Genomic DNA, 24,143 nt, shown 5'->3' on the forward strand with positions numbered 1-24,143 from the left:
TAGCTCCTCCTCCTTCTCAGCCTGGCTCCTCCTCCTCAGCCTAGCTCCTCCCCCTCAGCCTGGCTCCTCCCCCTCAGCCTGGCTCCTCCCCCTCAGCCTGGCTCCTCCTCCTTCTCAACCTAGCTCCTCCTCCTTCTCAGCCTGGCTCCTCAGCCTAGCTCCTCCACCTTCTCAGCCTGGCTCCTCCTCCTCAGCATAGCTGCTCCTCCTCAGCATAGCTCCTCCTCCTCCTCAGCCTAGCTCCTCCTCCTTCTCAGCCTAGCTCTTCCTCCTCAGCCTAGCTCCTCCTCCTTCTCAGCCTGGCTCCTCCCCCTCAGCCTGGCTCCTCTTCCTCCTCAGTACCATAGGCAGGTTAGTCCTACAGAACCAGAGCTAAACACACCATCTCTCCCTCTCTCCCCCCCTCCCTCCCTCCAGACATAGATGAGTGCCTGACCCCAGGTATCTGTATGAACGGTCGCTGTATAAACTCGGAGGGCTCGTTCCGCTGCGAGTGTCCGCCCGGCCTGGCCATCGACGTGGACGGCAGGGTGTGTGTGGACACACACATGCGCACCACCTGCTACGGAGCCATCAAGATGGGCACCTGCTCGCGGCCCTTCCCTGGGGCCGTCACCAAGTCAGAGTGCTGCTGTGCCTCCCCCGACCACGGCTTTGGAGAGCCCTGCCAGCCCTGCCCCGCCCGCAACTCAGGTGACCTCCGACCTCCGACCCCCCCAGACCACACTGGGGCGGACGCAGCATGGGTTAATGCTAACCCTGACCAGGAAAGTGTTACATGCCTGAAACTTACTGTGCTTACTCATACTAGTGCCCTCAATGTACAGTAAGAATCATTTGATGCTGGGATATACAGAACAGACAATAGAGGGGGGTGCATTTCACAACAGGCTTGTTGTATTCCTTCTTGCCATGAAATGCACCCCCTGCTAACCCTGACTAGGAAAGTGTTACATGCCTAAAACTTACTGTGGTTACTCATACTAGTGCCCTCAGTGTACAGTAAGACTCATTTGATGCTGGGATATACAGAACAGACAATAGAGGGGGGTGCATTTCACGACAGGCTTAACCCTTGTGTTATCTTCGGGTCATTCTGACCCATCAGTCATTGTGACCCACCGTTGTATTGCGACAACTTTACCGCATACAAAAACAAAGTGAAGCATTTTCTTTTAACCGGTGGGCTGTCTCAGACCCCCCACATTGCGAAGGTTAAAAGAAAATTATTTTTATTTGTTTTTGTATTGGGTAAAATTGGGTAAACACAACGATGGTTCGTTATGAACCTTTGGGTCATGTGACCCGAAGACAGCACAAGGGTTAATGCACCCCCTGCTAACCCTGACTAGGAAAGTGTTACATGACTGAAACTTTGGGTCAGGGTCTCTGCTCTAGTCATGTTTAGGTCTTCGATGTTCTAGAAAGTGAACCAGGTGGGTATCTGGGCATGGACCAGGTGTGTGTGACTAACCCCAGTGTGTGTTCCTACCAGCTGAGTTCCAGGCAGTCTGCAGCAGTGGCATCGGCATCACAGCTGACGGCAGAGGTGAGCCAATCAACCAACCAACCAATGAACCAATCAGTCAGTCAATCTAATGGTCCTTCTACATCCCTGACAATGTGTGTGTGTGTGTGTGCAGACATCAACGAGTGTGGCCTGGACCCAGACATCTGTCAGAACGGGATCTGTGAGAACCTGAGAGGAAGCTACCGCTGCATCTGCAACATCGGCTACGACTCAGACTCCTCCGGAAAGAACTGTGTTGGTGAGATAGACAGACAGGCAGACAGACAGACAGACAGACAGGCAGACAGGCAGACAGGCAGACAGACAGGCAGACAGACAGACACAGGCAGACAGACAGACAGACAGACAGACAGACAGGCAGGCAGGCAGACAGACAGTAAGCTAACCAGTAAAAGTCAACCAGACAGTCATGTGTGTGTGTGTGTGCAGACATTAACGAGTGCCAGGTGAACCGTCTGCTGTGTGATAATGGGCTGTGCAGGAACACACCAGGAAGCTACTCCTGCTCTTGCCCCACCGGCTACATCTTCAGACCAGACTCCGAGACCTGCGAAGGTACCCCTCACACACACACACTCACATTTTACATTACATTTACATTTAGTCATTTAGCAGACGCTCTTATCCAGAGCGACTTACAGTAAGTACAGGTAGGGTGAAGTGCCTTGCCCAAGGACACAACGTCAGTTGGCATGACCGGGAATCGAACTGGCAACCTTCGGATTACTAGCCCGATTCCCTCACCGCTCAGCCACCTGACTCCCCCCACTCACACCTCACACACACACTCCTCATGTACTGTACACACACACACTCACACCACACACACACACACGTACGCTATGCAGATGACACCTAATCAACCCTTTTCACCCTGCACGTGTGTGTGTGCACGTGTGTGTGTGCACATGTGTGTGTTCCAGACATCAACGAGTGTGAGTCCAGTCCTTGTGTGAACGGTGTGTGTAGGAACGTAGCCGGGTCCTTCCACTGTGAGTGTTCCCATGGCAGCAAGCTGGACTCCACCAACACCATCTGTGTGGGTAAGAGAGCCGTCCGTCCAGAACGCCTGACTCAAATATCAAACACACAATATCTGTTTCCTGCAATGTACTGTGTAATATTGAAGTTATATAGATGGTAAATTATTGTTATTGATGTATGCTGTGCCTAATAGCTGAGATGTGGCTAGCTTGCTCTCTCCCTGATAAATACAAACCCTAACTTCTGCTCCCCCCCCTCTCTACAGACAGCATGAAGGGGACATGCTGGCTGAACATCCAAGATGGCCGCTGTGAGGTGAACATCAACGGAGCCACGCTGAAGTCAGAGTGCTGCTCCACCCTGGGAGCCGCCTGGGGGAGTCCCTGTGAACGCTGCGAGATCGGTACACACACACACACACACAAAAAGTAAAAATAAAAAAAGATTTTGTGCTGTGATGACACAGAGCAGTGATGTCAGTGTTCCTCTTTACAGACACCGCTTGTTCCAGAGGATTCGCCCGCATGAAGGGGCTCACCTGTGAAGGTATGATAACTGTGACTAACCCTCGCCCTGACTATTAGTATTGCTAGTTATGTACCCTTAGTATAGTTAGTTCTCATATTTAAATTTTAGATTCCTATATGTTTAATGTTTGCACCTTCCTGCCAAAGCAAATTCCTTGTCTGTGCAAACTTTCATGACAAATAAAACCCATTCTGATTCTGATGACACACCGACAATTACCCTTTAACCCACTTCCTATTGTGGTGTCCTTGACCTCTGACCCCCAGACATCAACGAGTGCGAGGTGTTTCCGGGCGTGTGCACTAATGGGCGCTGTGTGAACAGCCAGGGCTCGTTCCGCTGCCAGTGTGCTGAGGGCCTCACCCTGGACGGCAGCGGGCGCACCTGCGTGGGTGAGAACACACACACACACACACACACACACACTATAGATCTGTATGTTTCCATACGATAGTGACCCCCCCCCCCCTCTCCCCAGATGTCCGCAGCGAGCAGTGCTTCATGAAGTGGGACGAGGACGAGTGTGGAGAGCCGTTGCCGGGGCGATACCGCGTGGACATGTGCTGCTGCACGGTGGGCGTGGCCTGGGGCGTGGACTGTGAGGAGTGCCCCAAACCAGACTCCCCTGAGTACAAGAGCATCTGCCCCAGGGGACCCGGGTTCGCCAACCGAGGAGACATCCTGACCGGAAGACCCTTCTACAAAGGTACAGGAACAGGAAGTGGACATCAGGACAGGAAGTGGACATTAGTCTGATGTTGTGCTGTCTTTCACAGATTTAGAGTTGTATTGTATTATGTGCTGTATTGTGTGTACTTTTGTGCATGATGAAGAGATGTACATTATGGGGTGTATTTCAGGACGTTGTGTGTGTGTGTGTGTCGTTAACGACGCGTGTGTGTTGCAGACGTGAACGAGTGTAAGGTGTTCCAGGGTCTGTGTTCCCACGGAAACTGCAGGAACACCATCGGAAGCTTCAAGTGTCGCTGTAGCAACGGCTTCGCTCTGACCATGGAGGAAAAGAACTGTACTGGTGAGGAGGAGGGGGGAGGAGAGGGGAGGAGATGAACTGTACTGGTGAGGAGGAGGGGGGAGGAGAGGGGAGGAGATGAACTGTACTGGTGAGGAGGAGGGGGGAGGAGAGGGGAGGAGATGAACTGTACTGGTGAGGAGGAGGGGGGAGGAGATGAACTGTACTGGTGAGGAGGAGGGGGGAGGAGAGGGGAGGAGATGAACTGTACTGGTGAGGAGGAGGGGGGAGGAGAGGGGAGGAGATGAACTGTACTGGTGAGGAGGAGGGGGGAGGAGATGAACTGTACTGGTGAGGAGGAGGGGGGAGGAGAGGGGAGGAGATGAACTGTACTGGTGAGGAGGAGGGGGGAGGAGAGGGGAGGAGATGAACTGTACTGGTGAGGAGGAGGGGGGAGGAGAGGGGAGGAGATGAACTGTACTGGTGAGGAGGAGGGGGGAGGAGAGGGGAGGAGATGAACTGTACTGGTGAGGAGGAGGGGGGAGGAGAGGGGAGGAGATGAACTGTACTGGTGAGGAGGAGGGGGGAGGAGATGAACTGTACTGGTGAGGAGGAGGGGGGAGGAGAGGGGATGAACTGCTCTTGTATGTTGAGGGGGAGGATGACAGGGGAGAGACAGGGAGGAGGAGAAGATGGAGGGAGAGATCATTAATCCAATGTTTCTAGCTCTGATATTTTCATAACATACTTTATCTCCTTCCTGTGTGTGTGTGTGTGTAGACATTGATGAGTGTCGTATATCTCCTGACCTGTGTGGTCATGGCACCTGTGTGAACACACCTGGGAGCTTTGAGTGCGAGTGCTTCGAAGGCTACGAGAGCGGATTCATGATGATGAAGAACTGCATGGGTGAGCCAAACACACACACACTCTCTCACAGGTCTCTGCCTGTTCTTTGAACTTTCTCATTTTGACAGCTGACTCAGAGTCATGCACGCTTTGTCCCTTGCCATCACTAATCCCTTCATCCATCACTCTCCATCCCTATCACCCCTCCTTTCACCTCCTCCCTTCCTCCCTCCCACCCTCCCTCCCACCCTCCAGATATTGATGAGTGTGAGATCAACCCTCTCCTGTGTCATGGAGGAAGCTGTGTGAACACAGAGGGGAGTTATGACTGTGAGTGTCCTCCTGGACACCAGCTCAGCCCTGACGGCTCCTCCTGCGAAGGTACGTCTCCCGGGCCACGCTAACCAGCTAGCCACACACGCTACACACATGCTACACACATGCTAACACGCTACACACACAAAAATAACTGTTTTGTGTCTTTGGCTTTTGTGTGTGTGTGTGTGTGTGTAGACGTGAACGAGTGCCAGCTCAGTGACACTCTGTGCAGGAACGGGGTGTGTGTTAACGTGGTGGGCACGTACCAGTGTTCCTGCGACACAGGCTACCAGCTCACCCCTGACAGGCAGGGCTGCGTAGGTGAGTACACCCTCACCCTCCTCACCCCTCCTCCTCAGCATCTCCATCTGTCCTCACCCCTCCTCACTGACCCCTGACCCCTGCAGACATTGACGAGTGCACCATCATGAACGGGGGTTGTGACACCCACTGCACCAACTCTGAGGGCAGCTATGAGTGCAGCTGCAGCGAGGGCTACGCACTCATGCCTGACCTGAGGACCTGTGCAGGTAACACACTCTCTCACACACACACTCTCACACACACACACACACACACACACACACCCTTTGGTTACAAGTTGACTCTACGCCCCCCTCCCCTGGTAGATATTGATGAGTGTGAGGACAGCCCGGACATCTGTGACGGAGGCCAGTGCACCAACATCCCTGGAGAGTACCGCTGCCTCTGCTACGACGGCTTCATGGCCTCCATGGACATGAGGACCTGCATCGGTGAGACAAGCATCTCTCTACCTCTCTCTCTACCTCTCTCTCTTTCTCTCTCTCTTTACCTCTCCACACCTCTCTCTCTACCTTTCCATAGCTCTCTCTCTACACCTCTCTCTCTCTGAGTATTTGACCCCCCCGTGTCGCTCCAGATGTGAACGAGTGTGACCTGAACCCCAACATCTGTCTCCATGGTGACTGTGAGAACACTAAGGGCTCCTTCATCTGCCACTGTCAGCTGGGGTACTTCGTCAAGAAGGGATCCACAGGCTGTACAGGTACACACACACTCTCACACACTCTTACACACGCACACACACTCTCACTCTCTCCCTTACACACACACACACACACACCTGGTTGAAGTGGTTGTTTGGGCCCTGCAGACATCGATGAGTGTGAGATTGGAGCTCATAACTGTGACATGCACGCCGCCTGTGTCAACGTGCCTGGAAGCTTCAAGTGTCGTTGCCGTGATGGCTGGCTGGGAGACGGCATCAAGTGTGTAGGTGAGTACTGGACACACACACACACTAGAGTCACACTATGTACACACACACTGTACATGAGACACACACACACTACTGTGTACACACACTGAACACGATAGAGGCAGATGCACAGTACAGGATAAATGTTCCCCCTCCCCTCCCTCCCCTCCCTCCCTCCCCTCTCTCCCTCCCCCTCCCCTCTCTCCCTCCAGATCAGGACGAGTGTTCTGCAGAGGACCACAGCTGCAACCCCAACGCTGACTGTGTCAACACCCCCGGGTCGTACCGCTGCTCCTGCAAGGAGGGCTTCAACGGAGATGGATACTCCTGCTCTGGTAGAGAGGAGGGAGGGAGGGGCGAGGGAGGAGGGGAAGGAGGAGGGAAGGATGGGTAGATGAATGGATGAGCAGAGGAATAATGGATGGATGGATGCAGACCCACAGCTCATGTGTGGCCCTTTGTTGTAAACAGGATGTAGCTTCTGACCTTTCCTCCCTGACCTTTGCCCCCTGACCTGTCCCCTCCTGTGCAGACATGGATGAGTGTGCGGACAACGTGAACCTGTGTGAGAACGGCCAGTGTCTGAACGCCCCGGGGGGGTACCGCTGCGAGTGCGAGATGGGCTTCACCCCCACCGAGGACAGCAAGGCCTGCCAGGGTACAGGACGCCATCTTGGATCCTACCAACACAGCTTCTGGACGCCATCTTGGCTTCTACCAACTAGTTGTCACTCTCCAACATATCATATATGCTGTCCTGTAGAAACTGTTCTGAACTGACTGAGTCTCTCCCCTCTCCTCAGACATTGACGAGTGCAATTTCCAGAACATCTGTGTGTTTGGAACGTGCCAGAACCTTCCGGGGATGTTCCGGTGTGTGTGTGACGATGGTTACGAGCTGGACCGCAGCGGAGGGAACTGTACTGGTGAGTCCTGCTGAGCTGGGTCAGAGCAGCCCAGCACTAACCAAACCTGGCAACCCATGTGTATCTAAACCTGGCAACCCACGTGTAGCCCATCATCTAACTTTGTGTGTGTGTGTGTTCCAGACATCAACGAGTGTGCGGACCCTGTGAACTGCATCAACGGCTTGTGTGTGAACACCCCAGGAAGCTACCTGTGTAACTGCCCGCCTGACTTTGAGCTTAACCCCACCGGAGTGGGCTGTGTGGGTGAGTGTGCTCAGCCCAGACCAGAGCACCTGGCCTGTGTGGGTGAGTGTGCTCAGCCCAGACCAGAGCACCTGGCCTGGGCTTCACCCAGCTGGACCCACACACACAGGAAGCTGTTTCTTGTTCCTGTTTACCACAGTGTCTCTTCTAGCTGTCATACTAGCCTAATCATAGCCCTGAGTTCCGGAACCCTTTAGCCAACCACAGCTGTGTTCCGGAACCCTTTAGCCAATCACAGCCGTGTTCCGGAACCCTTTAGCCAATCACAGCTGTGTTCCGGAACCGTTGAGACGATCAGAGTTCTTCCAACGCGAGGAGAATAACCACGTAACTCCTCCCCCTTCCTGCCCCAGATGTTCGCGTCGGCAACTGTTTCCTGGATACGCTGGCGCGTGGCGACGGGGGCATCTCCTGCAGCGCTGAGATCGGCGTGGGTGTGACCCGGGCCTCCTGCTGCTGCTCTCTGGGCGGAGCCTGGGGAAACCCCTGCGAACTCTGCCCCGCCGTCAACTCCAGTACGTACAGTAAAGATCATGTCATGTGATCACTGAGGATGTCGTGATCACTAAGGATGTGGTGTGTTGTGTCTGCAGCGGAGTACAAGACCCTGTGTCCTGGAGGAGAAGGATTCAGACCCAACCCCATCACCGTCATCCTGGAGGGTAAGAATCTGCCCTAATCTCATTTCTAAAAGAGCTACTATTCTAACCAACAAAATATACAATAAAACACAAACAATTGAATTGCAATCTGATTTAATTGTGTCCCAGACCATGCTTGTAATCTCATGTAATCCAGCCTGGTGTAATCTGCTGTAATCTGTGCTCTTCAGACATAGATGAGTGCCAGGAGCTGCCGGGGCTGTGCCAGGGGGGGAACTGCGTCAACACGTTTGGCAGCTTCCAGTGTGAGTGTCCAGCAGGATACTACCTCAACGAGGAGACACGCATCTGTGAGGGTAAGAGAGGTCGACGTCCCCCAGCGCTCTGCACGCATCCTCCAGCGCTCTGCACCCTGCACACATCTGCAGCACGAGATCTTACTCTTTCTCTGTGTGTGTGTGTGTGTAGACATCGACGAGTGCACGGCCCACATCGGGATCTGTGGTCCAGGAACCTGCTACAACACGCTGGGGAACTACACGTGTGTGTGCCCGCCAGAGTACATGCAGGTCAACGGGGGAAACAACTGCATGGGTGAGTAGGGTCAGGGGTCACACGCTAGGGTCAGAGGTCACACGCTAGGGTCAGAGGTCACACACTGGGGTCATGCAGTACGCAGCGTGTGATGGATTGGTCGTTGCAGACATGAGGAAGAGCGTGTGCTACCGGCACTTCAACGACACGTGTGAGAACGAGCTGTCTTTCAACATGACCAAGAAGATGTGCTGCTGCGCCTACAACGTGGGCAAGGCCTGGAACAAGCCCTGTGAGGCCTGCCCCACGCCTGCCACCTGTGAGTACACACACACACACACCTGCCACCTGTGAGTACACGCACACACACTGCTCCACGCCTGCCACCTGTGAGCAGACACACACACACACACACATACAGATGCTCATGTCATCTCTCTCCCTCCAGCTGAGTACCAGCTGCTGTGTGGGAACCAGGCTCCCGGCTTCATCATAGACATCCACACGGGCAAGCCCATCGGTAAGGTCACAGGTCAAAGTTCACCACATTCGCATGGCTGGTACAGCAGGATGTTGATGAAATTGTGTTTTCGCTAGAGCCCGCCCAATAAAAGTATTTTTAAGATACGATTAAGCCGATACCGATACAAATATTTGGTGATTTAAAAATCAGATATTCCGATATATTAGCCGATATAATTTTTTTAAGAAGCATAACAAACTGATTTCCCTAACATTAGTTATTTGTAGTTTACATTCATTTTTAGCAGACGCTCTTATCCAGAGCGACTTATAGTAAGTACAGGGACACCCCGAGGCATTTAGGGTGAAGTTCCTTGCCCAAGGACACAATGTCATTTAGCACGGCCAGGAATCGAACCGGCAACCTTTTGATTAATAGGCCAATTCCCTAACCGCTCAGCCATCTGACTCCTGTTATTATTTATTCTAGTCATCACTAAAATAATATGATAACAGTTTAAAAATAAACTTGTTTGTTTTATTGTCACAACAGAACAGAGGAACATCAAAATATAATAAAAGTTCTGATAAATAAAATGTATAAAAATACAAACTTAAGATATGAAAGTCCTTTGACCAAAACCACAATAACCACCCCCCCCAAAAAAGAAATTTGCGGCCATTATAAATGCCGATACCGATAGTTTGGAAAATGCCTAATATCGGCCGATAATATCGGCCCGCCGATATATCGGTCAGGCTTTAGTTTGCGCTGTGCTGAGATGTTGTTATCCCTGGTAAAACACTGTTAGAACCAGGCTCTTCTGATCCTGAACTGTCTACATGCAGTTTTTGTACATGGCTTTGGAGGACAGCTTCTGCTAAATGAATAACATGTATAAAATGTTGATTGTTCTCACACACACAGTTAACAGTGCTTATGGTGTGATTGTTCCTGCAGATATTGACGAGTGCAGGGAGATCCCGGGGATCTGCGCTAACGGAGTGTGTATCAACCAGATCGGGAGCTTCCGCTGCGAGTGTCCTATGGGCTTCAGCTACAACAACATCCTGCTCATCTGTGAAGGTAGGTCACACACACACACTCACTCTCTCACACACACATTGACACACACACCGTAAACACAGCCATGACCCCCTCTGACAGTTCTGAGGCTACTGACTAACCCTCCACCTCCCTCCTCCATCACCCCCACCCCATCTGCCCTCCCCTCCTCCTCCTCTCCCTCCTCCTTCTCCCCCCCTCCTCCTCCAGATATTGATGAGTGTAACAGTGGAGACAACCTGTGCCAGAGAGACGCCAGCTGTATCAACATCCCAGGCAGCTACCGCTGCGAGTGTTCCCCCGGCTTCAAGCTGTCCCCCAGCGGGGCGTGTGTGGGTGAGTCCGGCCTGGTCCACAGGCCTGCCGGGACAGACCATCTCACAGCAGGAGGGGGGGACGGGACTAGGAGCAGACTGAGTTGCTGTTTGTTTTAGGTGATGTTACATAAGTGTGTGTGTGATCTGTTAATTGTTAATATTTCTCTTTTGTGTCTTTGTGTGTGTGTGTGCGTAGACCGTAACGAGTGCCAGGAGACTCCTAACGTGTGCAGTCATGGGGAGTGCATCGACACCCAGGGCAGCTACCGCTGTCTCTGTCACAACGGCTTCAAGGCCACAGTCAGCCAGACCATGTGCATGGGTAGGAGCTGACACCCTCACACAGTCATTCAGTTCCAGTAGCTGATCCTATACAGCTGTCATCAGTCTGATATCGTTATCCAGTGAATTAATTTCTCCCTTCTGCCTGTTGTGTGTGTGTGTCAGACATCGATGAGTGTGACCGTCAGCCCTGTGGTAACGGCACGTGTAAGAACACGGTGGGCTCCTACAACTGCCTCTGCCTCCCCGGGTTCGAGCTCACGCACAACAACGACTGCATGGGTAGGTACAGGGGGGAGGGAGGAGGGGTGGGGGAGGGGCGGAGAGGGAAGGGGGCGGTGGTGATGGTGAAGATGTTGTTGTGTTTCCTGTTGATGGATGTTGATTCTGGGGGCGTAGGGGTGTAGGATAGCAGACAGGCCTTCCTACTTCATAAGTAAACTTGTTTTTTTGTTATTATTATGATGATGTTATTGTGTGTGCAGACATAGACGAGTGCAACTACCTGGGCGGCCAGGTGCAGGTGTGCAGGAACGGCCAGTGTATCAACAGCCTGGGCTCCTTCCAGTGTCTCTGCCAGGAGGGATACGAGCTCTCTCCAGACGGCAAGAACTGTGTCGGTGAGTCACACTGCCCCGGCTCTGACTGTGTGTGTGTGTGTGTGTGCAGCTGTGTAACTCTGTGTGATGTTCCTCAGATATTAACGAGTGTGTGAGCCTGCCTGGCACCTGCTTCCCTGGAACGTGCCAGAACCTGGACGGATCCTTCCGGTGCATCTGCCCTCCTGGCTTTGAGGTGGACAACGACCAGTGCTTAGGTACACACACACTCTCCCCCCTCCCCCTCCTCGGATATGAAAGAGTGTGTGAGAGAACCCCAACACACCCGCCCTCTCTCTCCTCAGATATTAACGAGTGTGAGGCGGAGCCTAACACCTGTCAGTTTGGTACCTGCACCAACACCCCTGGGAGCTTCCAGTGCAGGTGTCAGCCTGGCTTCGTGCTGTCAGACAACGGGCGACGCTGCTTCGGTGAGACACATTCAACAGTATAACAAAATAAACAGGATACTATAACAGTGCGTTTCATGTCACAGTAACCGCATAGTAACAGTTACATGTCCCAGTTAGAGTCACATGTCATGTAGATGTGTGAGCTACTTCTCCAAGGCGGGATGTGATGCGTGTTGCTGTGGTCAGACACCAGGGAGAGGGGATGTGATGCGTGTTACTGTGGTCAGACACCAGGGAGAGGGGATGTGATGCGTGTTGCTGTGGTCAGACACCAGGGAGAGGGGATGTGATGCGTGTTGCTGTGGTCAGACACCAGGGAGAGGGGATGTGATGCGTGTTGCTGTGGTCAGACCCCAGGGAGAGGGGATGTGATGCGTGTTGCTGTGGTCAGACACCAGGGAGAGGGGATGTGATGCGTGTTGCTGTGGTTAGACACCAGGGAGAGGGGATGTGATGCGTGTTGCTGTGGTTAGACACCAGGGAGAGGGGATGTGATGCGTGTTGCTGTGGTCAGACACCAGGGAGAGGGGATGTGATGCGTGTTGCTGTGGTCAGACACCAGGGAGAGGGGATGTGATGCGTGTTGCTGTGGTCAGACACCAGGGAGAGGGGATGTGATGCGTGTTGCTGTGGTCAGACACCAGGGAGAGGGGATGTGATGCGTGTTGCTGTGGTCAGACACCAGGGAGAGGGGATGTGATGCGTGTTGCTGTGGTCAGACACCAGGGAGAGGGGATGTGATGCGTGTTGCTGTGGTCAGACACCAGGGAGAGGGGATGTGATGCGTGTTACTGTGGTTAGACCCCAGGGAGAGGGGATGTGATGCGTGTTGCTGTGGTCAGACACCAGGGAGAGGGGATGTGATGCGTGTTGCTGTGGTCAGACACCAGGGAGAGGGGATGTGATGCGTGTTGCTGTGGTCAGACACCAGGGAGAGGGGATGTGATGCGTGTTGCTGTGGTCAGACACCAGGGAGAGGGGATGTGATGCGTGTTGCTGTGGTCAGACACCAGGGAGAGGGGATGTGATGCGTGTTGCTGTGGTCAGACACCAGGGAGAGGGGATGTGATGCGTGTTGCTGTGGTCAGACACCAGGGAGAGGGGATGTGATGCGTGTTGCTGTGGTCAGACACCAGGGAGAGGGGATGTGATGCGTGTTGCTGTGGTCAGACACCAGGGAGAGGGGATGTGATGCGTGTTACTGTGGTTAGACCCCAGGGAGAGGGGATGTGATGCGTGTTGCTGTGGTCAGACACCAGGGAGAGGGGATGTGATGCGTGTTGCTGTGGTCAGACACCAGGGAGAGGGGATGTGATGCGTGTTGCTGTGGTCAGACACCAGGGAGAGGGGATGTGATGCGTGTTGCTGTGGTCAGACACCAGGGAGAGGGGATGTGATGCGTGTTGCTGTGGTCAGACACCAGGGAGAGGGGATGTGATGCGTGTTACTGTGGTCAGACACCAGGGAGAGCTTCTGCTTCACGCGCTTCGAGGCGGGGAAGTGTTCGGTGCCCAAGGCCTACAACACCACCAAGGCCAAGTGCTGCTGCAGCAAGATGCCCGGGGAGGGCTGGGGAGACCCCTGTGAGCTCTGCCCCAACGAGAGAGAGGGTGAGGAGCGCTCACACACACACACACACACGTGTTCATGTAATCACCCCCCCTCCTGACGTGTTGTCTTTTCTGGGAGAGCAGCAGCCTTCGACAGCCTGTGTCCCTATGGCCATGGAGCTCTTCCTGGACTGGGAGACACCCGCGAGGGTGAGACACCACTATACTCTACTGTTACTCTACTCTATTGTACTCTGTTCTACTCTACTCTGCACAATCCAGAGCATACCACTACTGTTCTCTACTGTTTTGTAATCTCCCTCCCTCCCCCTCCCTCCCTCCCAGACATGAACGAGTGTCTGGATAACCCAGGTATCTGTCAGAACGGCTTGTGTATCAACACGGACGGCTCGTTCCGCTGCGAGTGTCCCTTCGGATACGACCTGGACTTCACTGGGGTCAACTGTGTCGGTGAGTGACCCCTGACCTGGCTCACCTGGGTTTCACCTGGGCTCAGGATGTTGGTGTGTTCAAAGGAATGGTATAACTGGACCTTCTCTCTCTCCCTCCCTCCCTCTCTCCCCCTCCAGATATTGACGAGTGTAACATAGGGAACCCTTGTGGGAATGGGACCTGCACCAATGTAGTGGGAGGGTTCGAGTGCTCCTGCCAAGAGGGCTTTGAACCCGGACCCATGATGACCTGTGAAGGTCCGTACACACACAGACCTACACACACACACACACACACAAACCATTAACTTTGACCTCTTAATGGAATAACTTAAGTTGAAGTAATGGAATTAAGTTGAAGAGTCTCACTTTACATCCTGCATGTGTATTTACATAACATGTTGTGTTTTCCCCTCTCTCTCTCCATCGGGCCCCCTCTCCCTCCCCCAGATATAAATGAGTGTTCCCTGAACCCCCTGCTGTGTGCGTTCCGCTGTGTCAACACCTTCGGGGCGTACGAGTGCATGTGCCCATCTGGATACGTGCTGCGAGACGACCAGCGCATGTGTCGAGGTGAGGGGGACTCTGTCCAAAGAGAGGGATGTCTTTTTCATTTGATCTATTTTATTTATTAACCATCGCTTTCACCCTCCCTCCCCCCCTCCCTCCCCCCCAGACCAGGATGAATGCTCCGAGGGCCTGGATGATTGTGAGTCGAAGGGGATGAGCTGTAAGAACCTGATAGGCACCTTCATGTGTATCTGCCCCCCGGGCATGCAGCGAAGACCGGATGGAGAGGGGTGTATGGGTGAGTCACACACACACACACACACACACACACACACACACACACACACACACACACACACACACACACACACACACACACACACACACACACACACACACACACACACACACACACACACACACACACACACACACACACACGGTTCTAGCTGAGGTCAAATTTGTCATCTTCATGTTTTGTGTTCATGTCATAACCTCATCTTTATAATAACTTCTTCATGATGACCCTGTCCAGACCTGAACGAGTGTCGGGCCAAGCCGGGGATCTGTAAGAACGGACGGTGTGTGAACCTGGTGGGCAGCTACCGCTGTGCGTGCAACGAGGGCTTCGAAGCCAGTTCCACCGGGACCGACTGCATTGGTGAGTACACAGCCAAGACACACATGTAGCATACACACCTCTATCATACACACACACCTACCATACACACCTCTATCATACACACACACACACGCACACACAGTACACACACATAGCTTACAGTCATGAATACTAGAAGTGTTTAATTCCTGGTTTCTACATACAGTGTGCGCGACTTTCAGATGAAAACACTTGTACAGATGTTAAAGTGCGTGTCCTACAGACCCAGCCATGTTAAAGTGCGTGTCCTACAGACCCAGCCATGTTAAAGTGTGTGTCCTGTCCTGCAGATAACCGGCAGGGCTTCTGCTTCACCGAGGTCCTGCAGACCATGTGCCAGCAATCGTCCACCAACCGGCGGAGCGTCACCAAGTCCGAGTGCTGCTGTAATGCCGGGCGAGGCTGGGGCCCGCAGTGTGAGCTGTGCCCCTTACCAGGGACCGTGCTGTACAAGAGGATGTGCCCCCTGGGGCCCGGGTACACCACGGACGGCAGAGGTGAGGACTGTGTGTGTGTGTGTGTGTGTGTAGTGTGTGTGTGTGTGTAGTGTGTGTGTGCGTGTGTGTGTACTGTACTGTCTGTATTACTGTTCTAACTCCCCCCCCCTTCCCCCCCAGACATAAACGAGTGTCAGGTGATGCCAGACCTGTGTAAGAACGGACAGTGCATCAACACCATCGGCTCCTTCCGTTGTCACTGCAACACTGGATACTCCACAGACTACACCGGCACTGCCTGCATCGGTACCAGCCTGTCTGTCTCTCTGCCTGTCTGCCTGTCTCTGTCTGTCTCTCTGCCTGTCTGTCTCTCTGCCTGTCTTGTTCTGTCTCTATCTGATGAACTGATCAGATATGTAGGATATTCTAATCTTTACTTCCTGTTTCCTGTCAGACATGGACGAGTGCTCGCAGTCCCCCAAGCCGTGTAACTTCCTGTGTAAGAACACGGAGGGAAGCTATCTGTGTTCGTGTCCGCGAGGTTACACCCTGCAGCCTGACGGCAAGACCTGCAAAGGTGAGCACCCTCGCAGGAAACCAACCAATCAGAGAATCCAGCAGATACACACACACCCCATAGAAAGGCACCTAAACCCTCACCTGTCCATCCATTCCCCACATGTTTTCATAAACCATCTACTCATTGATTCACTCCTGTGTTCAATCATTCCCTCATGTATTCATCCCTCCCTCCCTCCCACAGATCTGGATGAGTGCTCCTCCAAGCAGCATAACTGCCAGTTCCTGTGTGTCAACACCATTGGAGGCTTCACCTGCAAGTGTCCTCCAGGGTTTACCCAACACCAGACTGCCTGCATCGGTGGGTAACACGCCTCACACCACGGTCACCACGGTCACCACGGTCACCAACCGTGAAATCAAACATGGTGTCGAGATGTTATAATTACAAACTGTGTGAAACATTATTACAGTGACTGATGTGTCGTTTAGAGTAAGAACACTTGTCTGATATAGTGAGCGAGGTCCATAACCGTGTGTGTGTGTGTGTGCGTGTGTGTGTGTAGACAACAACGAGTGTGCAGGGCAGAGCAGTGTGTGTGGCTCTCGTGCCTCCTGTCTCAACACACCTGGGAGCTTCAACTGCGAGTGTTCTAAAGGCTTCTCCTTGGACACCACCGGACTGGAGTGTGAGGGTGAGGACAATGCACACACACACACACACATTCATACACCTTTACACAGCTGAATAGTAAGGCTAAATGCTGGTTAAAATGTGTTTCTGTGAATGTGGATGAATAGCAGTAGCAACCCTTTGGGCCTCTGACACCAATTACTAAAACACGATACAGCGCGCAGACAGCATTAGGCCTAGCCTAGGCTACATTAAATTGTGTTGGTCATTAAGCACTATTTGAGACAGCCCTTGCGGCACAATTTACTACTTGTGCATAATGACGTTGCGTTGGTACATTTAGCCCACAGATTGACCGGTCATTCTGCACAACACTATAACATATAGGCTAGGCTAGGGCTACAACAGTGGCACGGCGGCCGGGAATAAAATCAGTTGGCACGGCAGCCGAAAGGTTTTTAAATAACATAGCCTACCTTTGATGAGCTTTGGTTTTCTGCACAAAATTAAATTCTGGTGTAGGTCTTCCTTTGCCGAATAACTCCAACTTCTCATTAAAAGTTAACCTTGAAAACGGCGCATATAACAAATGTGAAACAATGTCCTCCTCACTAGCGGGAACGTTACTCACGGCTTCCATTGTGAAGTGAACGAACAAGCTAGCTCTAACGGTACGTTAGCTAGTTTATTAACTTGTGATCGCGTTCCCCACAGCGGGCGGAACTTGTCAAAGTTAGCGATTACCAAACCCACCCATTTAGAGGGAAGATATGATTGGTCAATTTTACTGTCAATGAAAATTAGCTGGACCACCAATCACAGAGCTGCATAGAATTTTCCTCCCAACAACGAAGGCAGCAAAATTCTGATAGTGACAAAAGGAATTTTTTCATTTAACTCTTCACATTCCAACACAAACTGAATAGGCAGGATTGAAGGGTTTATTTCAGAAACATTATCTTTAAATTGTCAAATTATGAATTGATCAAATAAAATGAGAACATATTACTTTTAAAATATATATTTTTTGAATATATTAGTTCCCCTCTTATGTATAGTAAGGCTAAATGGTGTTCCTGTGAATGTGGATTACTCAAATCAATCAATCAATTTCTTCAGGACACACGGTCCAAAACACAAACAATAAAACAGACAAATACAAGAAAAATTTACAAAGACATAATCCACAATATCACCTACGAACACAGGTTCAAACGCCAGTGGTCCCACATACTAGAGAAGAACCTTTCTGAACTTAGTGCCTGGGTTGTCCTTGTTGAAATGATAGTGTTTGTAGAATCTGATAACCTACGCATACATCTGTACATGACATTGCACAGCACAGCAGGTCAGCACGCCTATACTGACAAATATTTGGCTTGAACTGCTCCATCGTGGCACCAGTACCCTCCTCCCATCATGGTGCTCTAACGTGCGTTTCCTGTCTAGATGTGGATGAGTGTGGCTCTAACCACCGCTGCCAGCACGGCTGTCAGAACATGCTGGGAGGGTTCCGCTGTGGCTGCCCCCAGGGATACGTGCAGCACTACCAGTGGAACCAGTGTGTGGGTGAGTACAGCCTACAACCCTGACCACAACCCTGACCACCACCCTGACCACAACCCTGACCACAACCACCACCATAACCTTGACCACAATCACAACCCTGACCACAACCACCACCATAACCCTGACCACAACCCTGACCACCCTGACCACAACCCTGACCACAACCACCACCACAACCCTGACCACAACCACCACCATAACCTTGACCACAACCACAACCCTGACCACAATCACAACCCTGACCACAACCACAACCTGGACTACAACCACAACCCCGACCACAACCACAACCCTGACCACAACCACAACCCAAACCTGGACCACAACAATAACTGACCTGGGCCACAACCCTGACCACAACCACCACCATAACCCTGACCACAACCACCACCATAACCCTGACCACCACCCTGACCACAACCACCACCATAACCTTGACCACAACCACAACCTTGACCACAACCACAACCCTGACCACAATCACAACCCTGACCACAATCACAACCCTGACCACAACCACCACCATAACCTTGACCACAACCACAACCCTGACCACAACCACCACCATAACCTTGACCACAACCTGGACTACAACCACAACCCTGACCACAACAATAACTCTGACCTGGGCCACAACCCTGAATCCCTTCTCTCTCCCTCAGATGAGAATGAGTGTTCTGGTGGGAGTATGTGTGGCTCTGCGTCGTGCTACAACACGCTGGGCAGCTTCAAGTGTGTGTGTCCGTCCGGCTTCGACTTCGAGCAGGGCGCGGGCGGTTGCCAGGACGTCAACGAGTGTTCCCAAGGCAACAACCCCTGCAGCTTCGGGTGCTCCAACACTGACGGGGGATACCTGTGTGGATGTCCCGGGGGTTACTACCGGGCAGGGCAGGGGTGAGGCACATGCACACACACTCTCTCTCTCACGGACACATGTATCAGGACACATCATCACGTCTGTGTGTGTGTGTGTGTGTGTGTGTGCAGACACTGTATAACAGGAGCCGGCTTCCAGGGCCAGTTTGGGGGTGAGGGTGAGGGTGATGGTGAGGACAGCCTGTCTCCTGAGGCGTGCTACGAGTGCAAGATCAACGGAGACGCCAGCAAGAACGCACGCCACCGGCGCCACGCCGGAGAGAACGAGCTCAACCAGGTACAGCTCTCTCTCTCTCTCCCTCCATCTGTCTTCCTTTCAACTCTCATAATCCCCCTCCGACCTCCACAGTGTCCTCACCTCCTCTCCTTCCCCCCTCCCTCCTCTCTCTCCCCCCTCTCCCCCTCTAGGACGTGAGCATGGCCAGCGTGGACATCCAGTCTTCCATCCCCATGAACCTGAGTGTGTCGTCCCTCCTGCACCAGCAGCCCCTCCTGGAGCTCCTCCCGGCCCTGCAGCCGCTGGAGCGCCACATCCGCTACGTCATCACCCGCGGCAACCAGGCCGAGCACTTCCGGCTGACGGAGCGGCGAGACGGGACCAGCGTCCTGCGTCTGGGCCGGAAGGTTCCGGCGGCCGGCTCGTACCGCCTGGAGATCGCCAGCGTGCCGCTGTTCGGCCCGCGCCGCTTGAGGGAGATGGAGGCAGAGCACGATGAGGATTACCTGCTGGGGGAGATCGGAGATGCCCTCCGCATCAAGCTCGACATCCACCTGCACTGAGCTGCCCCTCACCTGATCCCTCTCTCCCCCACCCACGATCCCCCTCCTCCTCCACCCATGCCCCCCCCCACACACAGTAACTTGGGTGGGGGCTAAGACTGAAACCCCCCCCCAGATCCCAATCTTCTAAGTTGTTGACCTTGTTGTTTTGTTTATGGTTTTTGTATTTCTCACCCCAACTACATCCACCCCACCCCTCCCTACACACACACCTCTCTCCCAATGTAGTAACCCTGTGTAGTATTGGTAACCTTGGCAACACTGGGTAGTCCAAAGCCCCCATCTCCTCCGGCCAATCACATGTTGTGGGGAGAAAAAGTCAAACGTTTGTTTTTTTCCCACCCTGCTCAGTATAGTTTTTTTTTTTTTTCTTTACAAGTCATTTAACGTATTTGTACTGTTTGAAAATGTTCACACGAAGGACTGCAACATTTACACAAAGTTTCAGGTTTAGCATTTTAAGACAAATCTAGGGAAGCGTTCCAACCCGTCATCGTTAAGCAGTGACAGGCAGGGATTCCCTGGTGTGTGTGTGTGTGAGCGCTGTCATCCATTACCTCATGGGTTTGCAGATCTGCAGCTGTGTTGTAGTACTTCTTGCTAACAGTAGAGGGCGCCAGCGCCCCTCAGAGCACCCCAGCAGCCCTCCTAAGCCACAGGAAATAGAGGAGGTAGAAGTCCCTAACGACTGATCCAGGACCTGATCTCATGCACCTGCAGTGAGGGTGGTAATTTAGGGGGTGGTTGGGATGGGTATAGCTTAGCGATTACAGCATTTGACTGCAGATAAGGAGATCACAGGTTCAGATCCCCCTGTACGTCGCTTTGGGTAAAATCTGCCGAAGGAATGAATGTAATGATTAGGCTGTGAGGATTCCGACAGCAGCTTAGTGGTTAAGATCAAACATTCTCTCCTTTATAAGGGACATTTTAGTGCTGGTGCTACAGTTCAATCAGGCACTAAAACTGCTCTTCGAACTAAAACCAGGGACTCTGATACACAGCGAACCCTGTTCTGTGGTTCAACCCCAGTTAACCCCCACCGCTTATCTGGCACGTTTCATATCACTGCTGTTAGCTGGTGCGCTGACGTGGGGTTCGAATCCTATGACTCCTGGGTTAACCAACACCCACCCAGGAGAGCGCAGCTGGAGTGAATATCTAATACACTATAACATGGTACACTTAAGTCTGGTCAGTTATTGAAGGTTGGGACATTTAACACATTTATACACACACACACAGGGGTGAACAGCAGACCTCACTACAGACAGGTAATCCTTCAGGTCAACTGTCAATGTTTTTTTTCTCAAAGAGAAAAAAAAGGTGCTAGTTAATTCCATCTCTTTCGCTGTACAAAGGAAATGCAGTCTTGAATCTCGATTGCAAAAGTGACGTTTAGTTTTTTCTCTCGTTTGGTGTTTGTCTTTTGTAATGTCTCAATGCTGAAAACCAATATTATCAAACTCGCTTCTTGAAAATTAAATTGTATATTTTTAAGTGAAATGTAGATTGTTTTTCTGATGTACGTTCTGATGAACACCAGGCTGCCAAACCAAATAACTTTGTTGTAAGCTCCCAAAAGGCCTTGCGTGTTCAAACGAGTTGGTTCGGTGAAGCTGGTTAACGCGGTGTTTATGAACCGGTCGTGACGTGCGTGGTTGCCTAAGAGACTGCTAACAGAACAGCCTAGCTAGCATCCTACAGCATATTTTTGCGGATCTGTCCACACAGTTTTACAAATTGGTGCTCCAAATTATTGTTTTACATTACTGATAAGCTAATGTGCAGAAGTTGTGAAACATCTGTTAACTGATTGGTTAGGCTATAGAAGTATTTTCTTCAACTTTTACCCAGGTAAAACCCGTACGCTGTTACTAAGAAAATGTACCGAGTCAAACGCAGTCGTACATTAAGGACTGTATTGAAAAATTAAGCTACGCACAGTCCGTAAAAATGCGCAGTAGTGTGAACCAGGCCGGCGCAAAGCGATGGAGTGAACCGGCCTTTATAACCACTGTCTACCTGTCTCAATCACGGTCCGTCCAGAGCACACAATACTAGTTAACGGTGTCAAGGGTGAGGTAGTTACGACTCGAGGGAATTACTGGTCAGGGTGATATTCATTGGTGCTGTGCCCTCACCTCTATCAGAGGAGCTGGTGTTCTTTCTATGGGATGTGTTTCTATGTTGTCAGCCTCTGTACAGTGTTGGGAGGTTGACATGGTAACCAGAATACGGATCAACGCAAACACGCGCCCATCTCATTATAGTATCCATGGTGCTGGGGTCAGCTCTGGCTCTGAGTATCCATGGTTACAGCACTGTCACTAGGCCTTCTCCTATATTTATATCATAATCATTTTGTCTAACATGGGAGTTTTGTATACTTCGTATCTTTGTTTTGACTGTTTTTTATTTGCCACTATGTTAAAAAGAGAATGTTGTGTGTGTATACTGTATCTTAGCTTCAGTGTCGAACCTGAAACATTTGAACGTTTTTAGAAAGCATGTGCAGTCTACGCGACCGTTCCGAAATGAACGGAGTGTGACGTCGCAGCGAAACCACCTATCGGTTGCCACGACAATCGTTGTAAACCCACAATGTCCGCCAGATCCATCGCGAATCACTAGCAATCTAATCTGCGAGGATGTCCGCTGTTTAAACACCTTCAGTGTGTTAGTTCACATTAACCCCTGTGGCGCTTGTATCAATCAGGGTGACCACAATCACAATCCCTGCAAATTAACTGGTCATCTTGTGACTTTTTTTCTCCTTCAGAAAACATAAATGGCAATAAAAAGTGTTGTGGGTTATATTTTTACCTGGCTGTGTTTGTGTTTAATGACCCCAGTCCTGTGATCTCCAGGGTTCATTACAGCCTCACTGAGGTGATGAAAGGCCAGTAATCTGGGGGATGTTTTATCGATCATCTCTCCTGGATGAAGAATGTCCCCAATCTAACACTTGCCCTCACTCAGGAAATTAGAAACACTAATTAGGGAGAGAGAGAGAGGGGAAAAAAACACATTTTATTTCACAGAAACAACCCAACTCGGCAAAAACAAAGCAGTTAGGAAAAATATCTACTTACAAATCTTGAAAACACAAAACATCTCTGCTCTTTCGGCCAGCCCTTCTACAAGCCCAGGCTAGTTTTAACACCACAGAACAAAGATAACAATCGAAGCCTCAAACCAGAGTGAAGGCATACGTTAGCAAAAGGAGACTCCAAACTCGAGTCGGAATAGAAAAATAAAGCATTTCTGGTTTGTACTAAAAGGTTTGCAGTTGGTACACCTCACCTAGGCTGTCAGGCTGACAAGAGATATCAGAAAACTCACGACACAGACACCATGTAGGAAGGTGGAATACAATGCAGAGATGGCTTTAGAGTTACACAGACATCTAACATACACAAATACACATAGCTAGAATTCTAAACTCTAGAGCTATAACCACAAGTTGGGTTCTTTAAAGGGCCAGCTGCTTGTGTAAACCAAATAGTATCATCTCTTGTTTGACAGCAAGTGTTTGATCTAGACAGGCCACCGTAGAGGTGAGTGGGACCATTTGGGAGGGTACAACATTACAGAAGCTGTCAGCAGAAGAGAAGGTGTTCAACAACCCCAGTAGCTGGGCTGTGGGATGGGACACGACTGACTCCCCCATCTCCAATCCTCCTCCTCCTCTCCTCACCCCTGATCCTCCACACTCCTGATCCTCCTCCTCTCCTCACCCCTGATCCTCCACACTCCTGACCCCTGATCCTCCTCCTCTCCTCACCCCTGATCCTCCACACTCCTGACCCCTGATCCTCCTCCTCTCCTCACCCCTGATCCTCCACACTCCTGACCCCTGATCCTCCTCCTCTCCTCACCCCTGATCCTCCTCCTCTCCTCACCCCTGATCCTCCTCCTCTCCTCACCCCTGATCCTCCTCCTCTCCTCACCCCTGATCCTCCACACTCCTCACCCCTGATCCTCCTCCTCTCCTCACCCCCGACCCTCCTCCTCTCCTCACCCCCGATCCTCCTCCTCTCCTCACCCCCGATCCTCCTCCTCTCCTCACCCCTGATCCTCCTCCTCTCCTCACCCCTGATCCTCCTCCTCTCCTCACCCCTGACCCTCCTCCTCTCCTCACCCCTGACCCTCCTCCTCTCCTCACCCCTGATCCTCCTCCTCTCCTCACCCCTGATCCTCCTCCTCTCCTCACCCCTGACCCTCCTCCTCTCCTCACCCCTGACCCTCCTCCTCTCCTCACCCCTGATCCTCCTCCTCTCCTCAC

The 24,143-nt window shown here is 51.8% G+C and overlaps 1 protein-coding gene across 1 annotated transcript in view; it reads left to right on the forward strand.

Annotated features, from left to right (window-relative positions):
- fbn2b (fibrillin 2b) overlaps positions 1–22,680 on the forward strand; it is a 26,490-nt gene extending 3,810 nt beyond the window's left edge. Inside the window, exons 2-51 of the mRNA XM_062450086.1 lie at positions 418–693; positions 1,496–1,549; positions 1,644–1,769; positions 1,961–2,086; positions 2,455–2,574; positions 2,781–2,918; positions 3,011–3,061; positions 3,310–3,435; positions 3,522–3,749; positions 3,951–4,076; positions 4,794–4,922; positions 5,118–5,243; positions 5,376–5,501; positions 5,588–5,710; positions 5,810–5,935; positions 6,082–6,207; positions 6,316–6,438; positions 6,633–6,755; positions 6,953–7,078; positions 7,224–7,346; positions 7,470–7,592; positions 7,946–8,107; positions 8,186–8,254; positions 8,425–8,550; positions 8,663–8,788; positions 8,898–9,047; positions 9,177–9,248; positions 10,152–10,277; positions 10,467–10,592; positions 10,770–10,895; positions 11,021–11,137; positions 11,341–11,475; positions 11,553–11,672; positions 11,760–11,885; positions 13,325–13,477; positions 13,562–13,627; positions 13,763–13,888; positions 14,008–14,127; positions 14,320–14,442; positions 14,546–14,677; positions 14,915–15,040; positions 15,331–15,537; positions 15,658–15,783; positions 15,932–16,054; positions 16,241–16,357; positions 16,563–16,691; positions 18,080–18,199; positions 18,862–19,093; positions 19,187–19,352; positions 19,484–22,680. Of these exons, the coding sequence (XP_062306070.1) occupies positions 418–693; positions 1,496–1,549; positions 1,644–1,769; positions 1,961–2,086; positions 2,455–2,574; positions 2,781–2,918; positions 3,011–3,061; positions 3,310–3,435; positions 3,522–3,749; positions 3,951–4,076; positions 4,794–4,922; positions 5,118–5,243; positions 5,376–5,501; positions 5,588–5,710; positions 5,810–5,935; positions 6,082–6,207; positions 6,316–6,438; positions 6,633–6,755; positions 6,953–7,078; positions 7,224–7,346; positions 7,470–7,592; positions 7,946–8,107; positions 8,186–8,254; positions 8,425–8,550; positions 8,663–8,788; positions 8,898–9,047; positions 9,177–9,248; positions 10,152–10,277; positions 10,467–10,592; positions 10,770–10,895; positions 11,021–11,137; positions 11,341–11,475; positions 11,553–11,672; positions 11,760–11,885; positions 13,325–13,477; positions 13,562–13,627; positions 13,763–13,888; positions 14,008–14,127; positions 14,320–14,442; positions 14,546–14,677; positions 14,915–15,040; positions 15,331–15,537; positions 15,658–15,783; positions 15,932–16,054; positions 16,241–16,357; positions 16,563–16,691; positions 18,080–18,199; positions 18,862–19,093; positions 19,187–19,352; positions 19,484–19,855 (6,764 nt within the window). The 3' untranslated portion in view covers positions 19,856–22,680. The remainder of the gene's footprint in view (positions 1–417; positions 694–1,495; positions 1,550–1,643; positions 1,770–1,960; positions 2,087–2,454; positions 2,575–2,780; positions 2,919–3,010; positions 3,062–3,309; positions 3,436–3,521; positions 3,750–3,950; positions 4,077–4,793; positions 4,923–5,117; positions 5,244–5,375; positions 5,502–5,587; positions 5,711–5,809; positions 5,936–6,081; positions 6,208–6,315; positions 6,439–6,632; positions 6,756–6,952; positions 7,079–7,223; positions 7,347–7,469; positions 7,593–7,945; positions 8,108–8,185; positions 8,255–8,424; positions 8,551–8,662; positions 8,789–8,897; positions 9,048–9,176; positions 9,249–10,151; positions 10,278–10,466; positions 10,593–10,769; positions 10,896–11,020; positions 11,138–11,340; positions 11,476–11,552; positions 11,673–11,759; positions 11,886–13,324; positions 13,478–13,561; positions 13,628–13,762; positions 13,889–14,007; positions 14,128–14,319; positions 14,443–14,545; positions 14,678–14,914; positions 15,041–15,330; positions 15,538–15,657; positions 15,784–15,931; positions 16,055–16,240; positions 16,358–16,562; positions 16,692–18,079; positions 18,200–18,861; positions 19,094–19,186; positions 19,353–19,483) is intronic.
- Positions 22,681–24,143: the final 1,463 nt, after the last annotated feature.

The sequence above is a fragment of the Osmerus eperlanus genome, chromosome 24 (genome assembly GCF_963692335.1).
Source record: "Osmerus eperlanus chromosome 24, fOsmEpe2.1, whole genome shotgun sequence".
Classification (NCBI taxonomy): Eukaryota; Metazoa; Chordata; class Actinopteri; order Osmeriformes; family Osmeridae; genus Osmerus; species Osmerus eperlanus.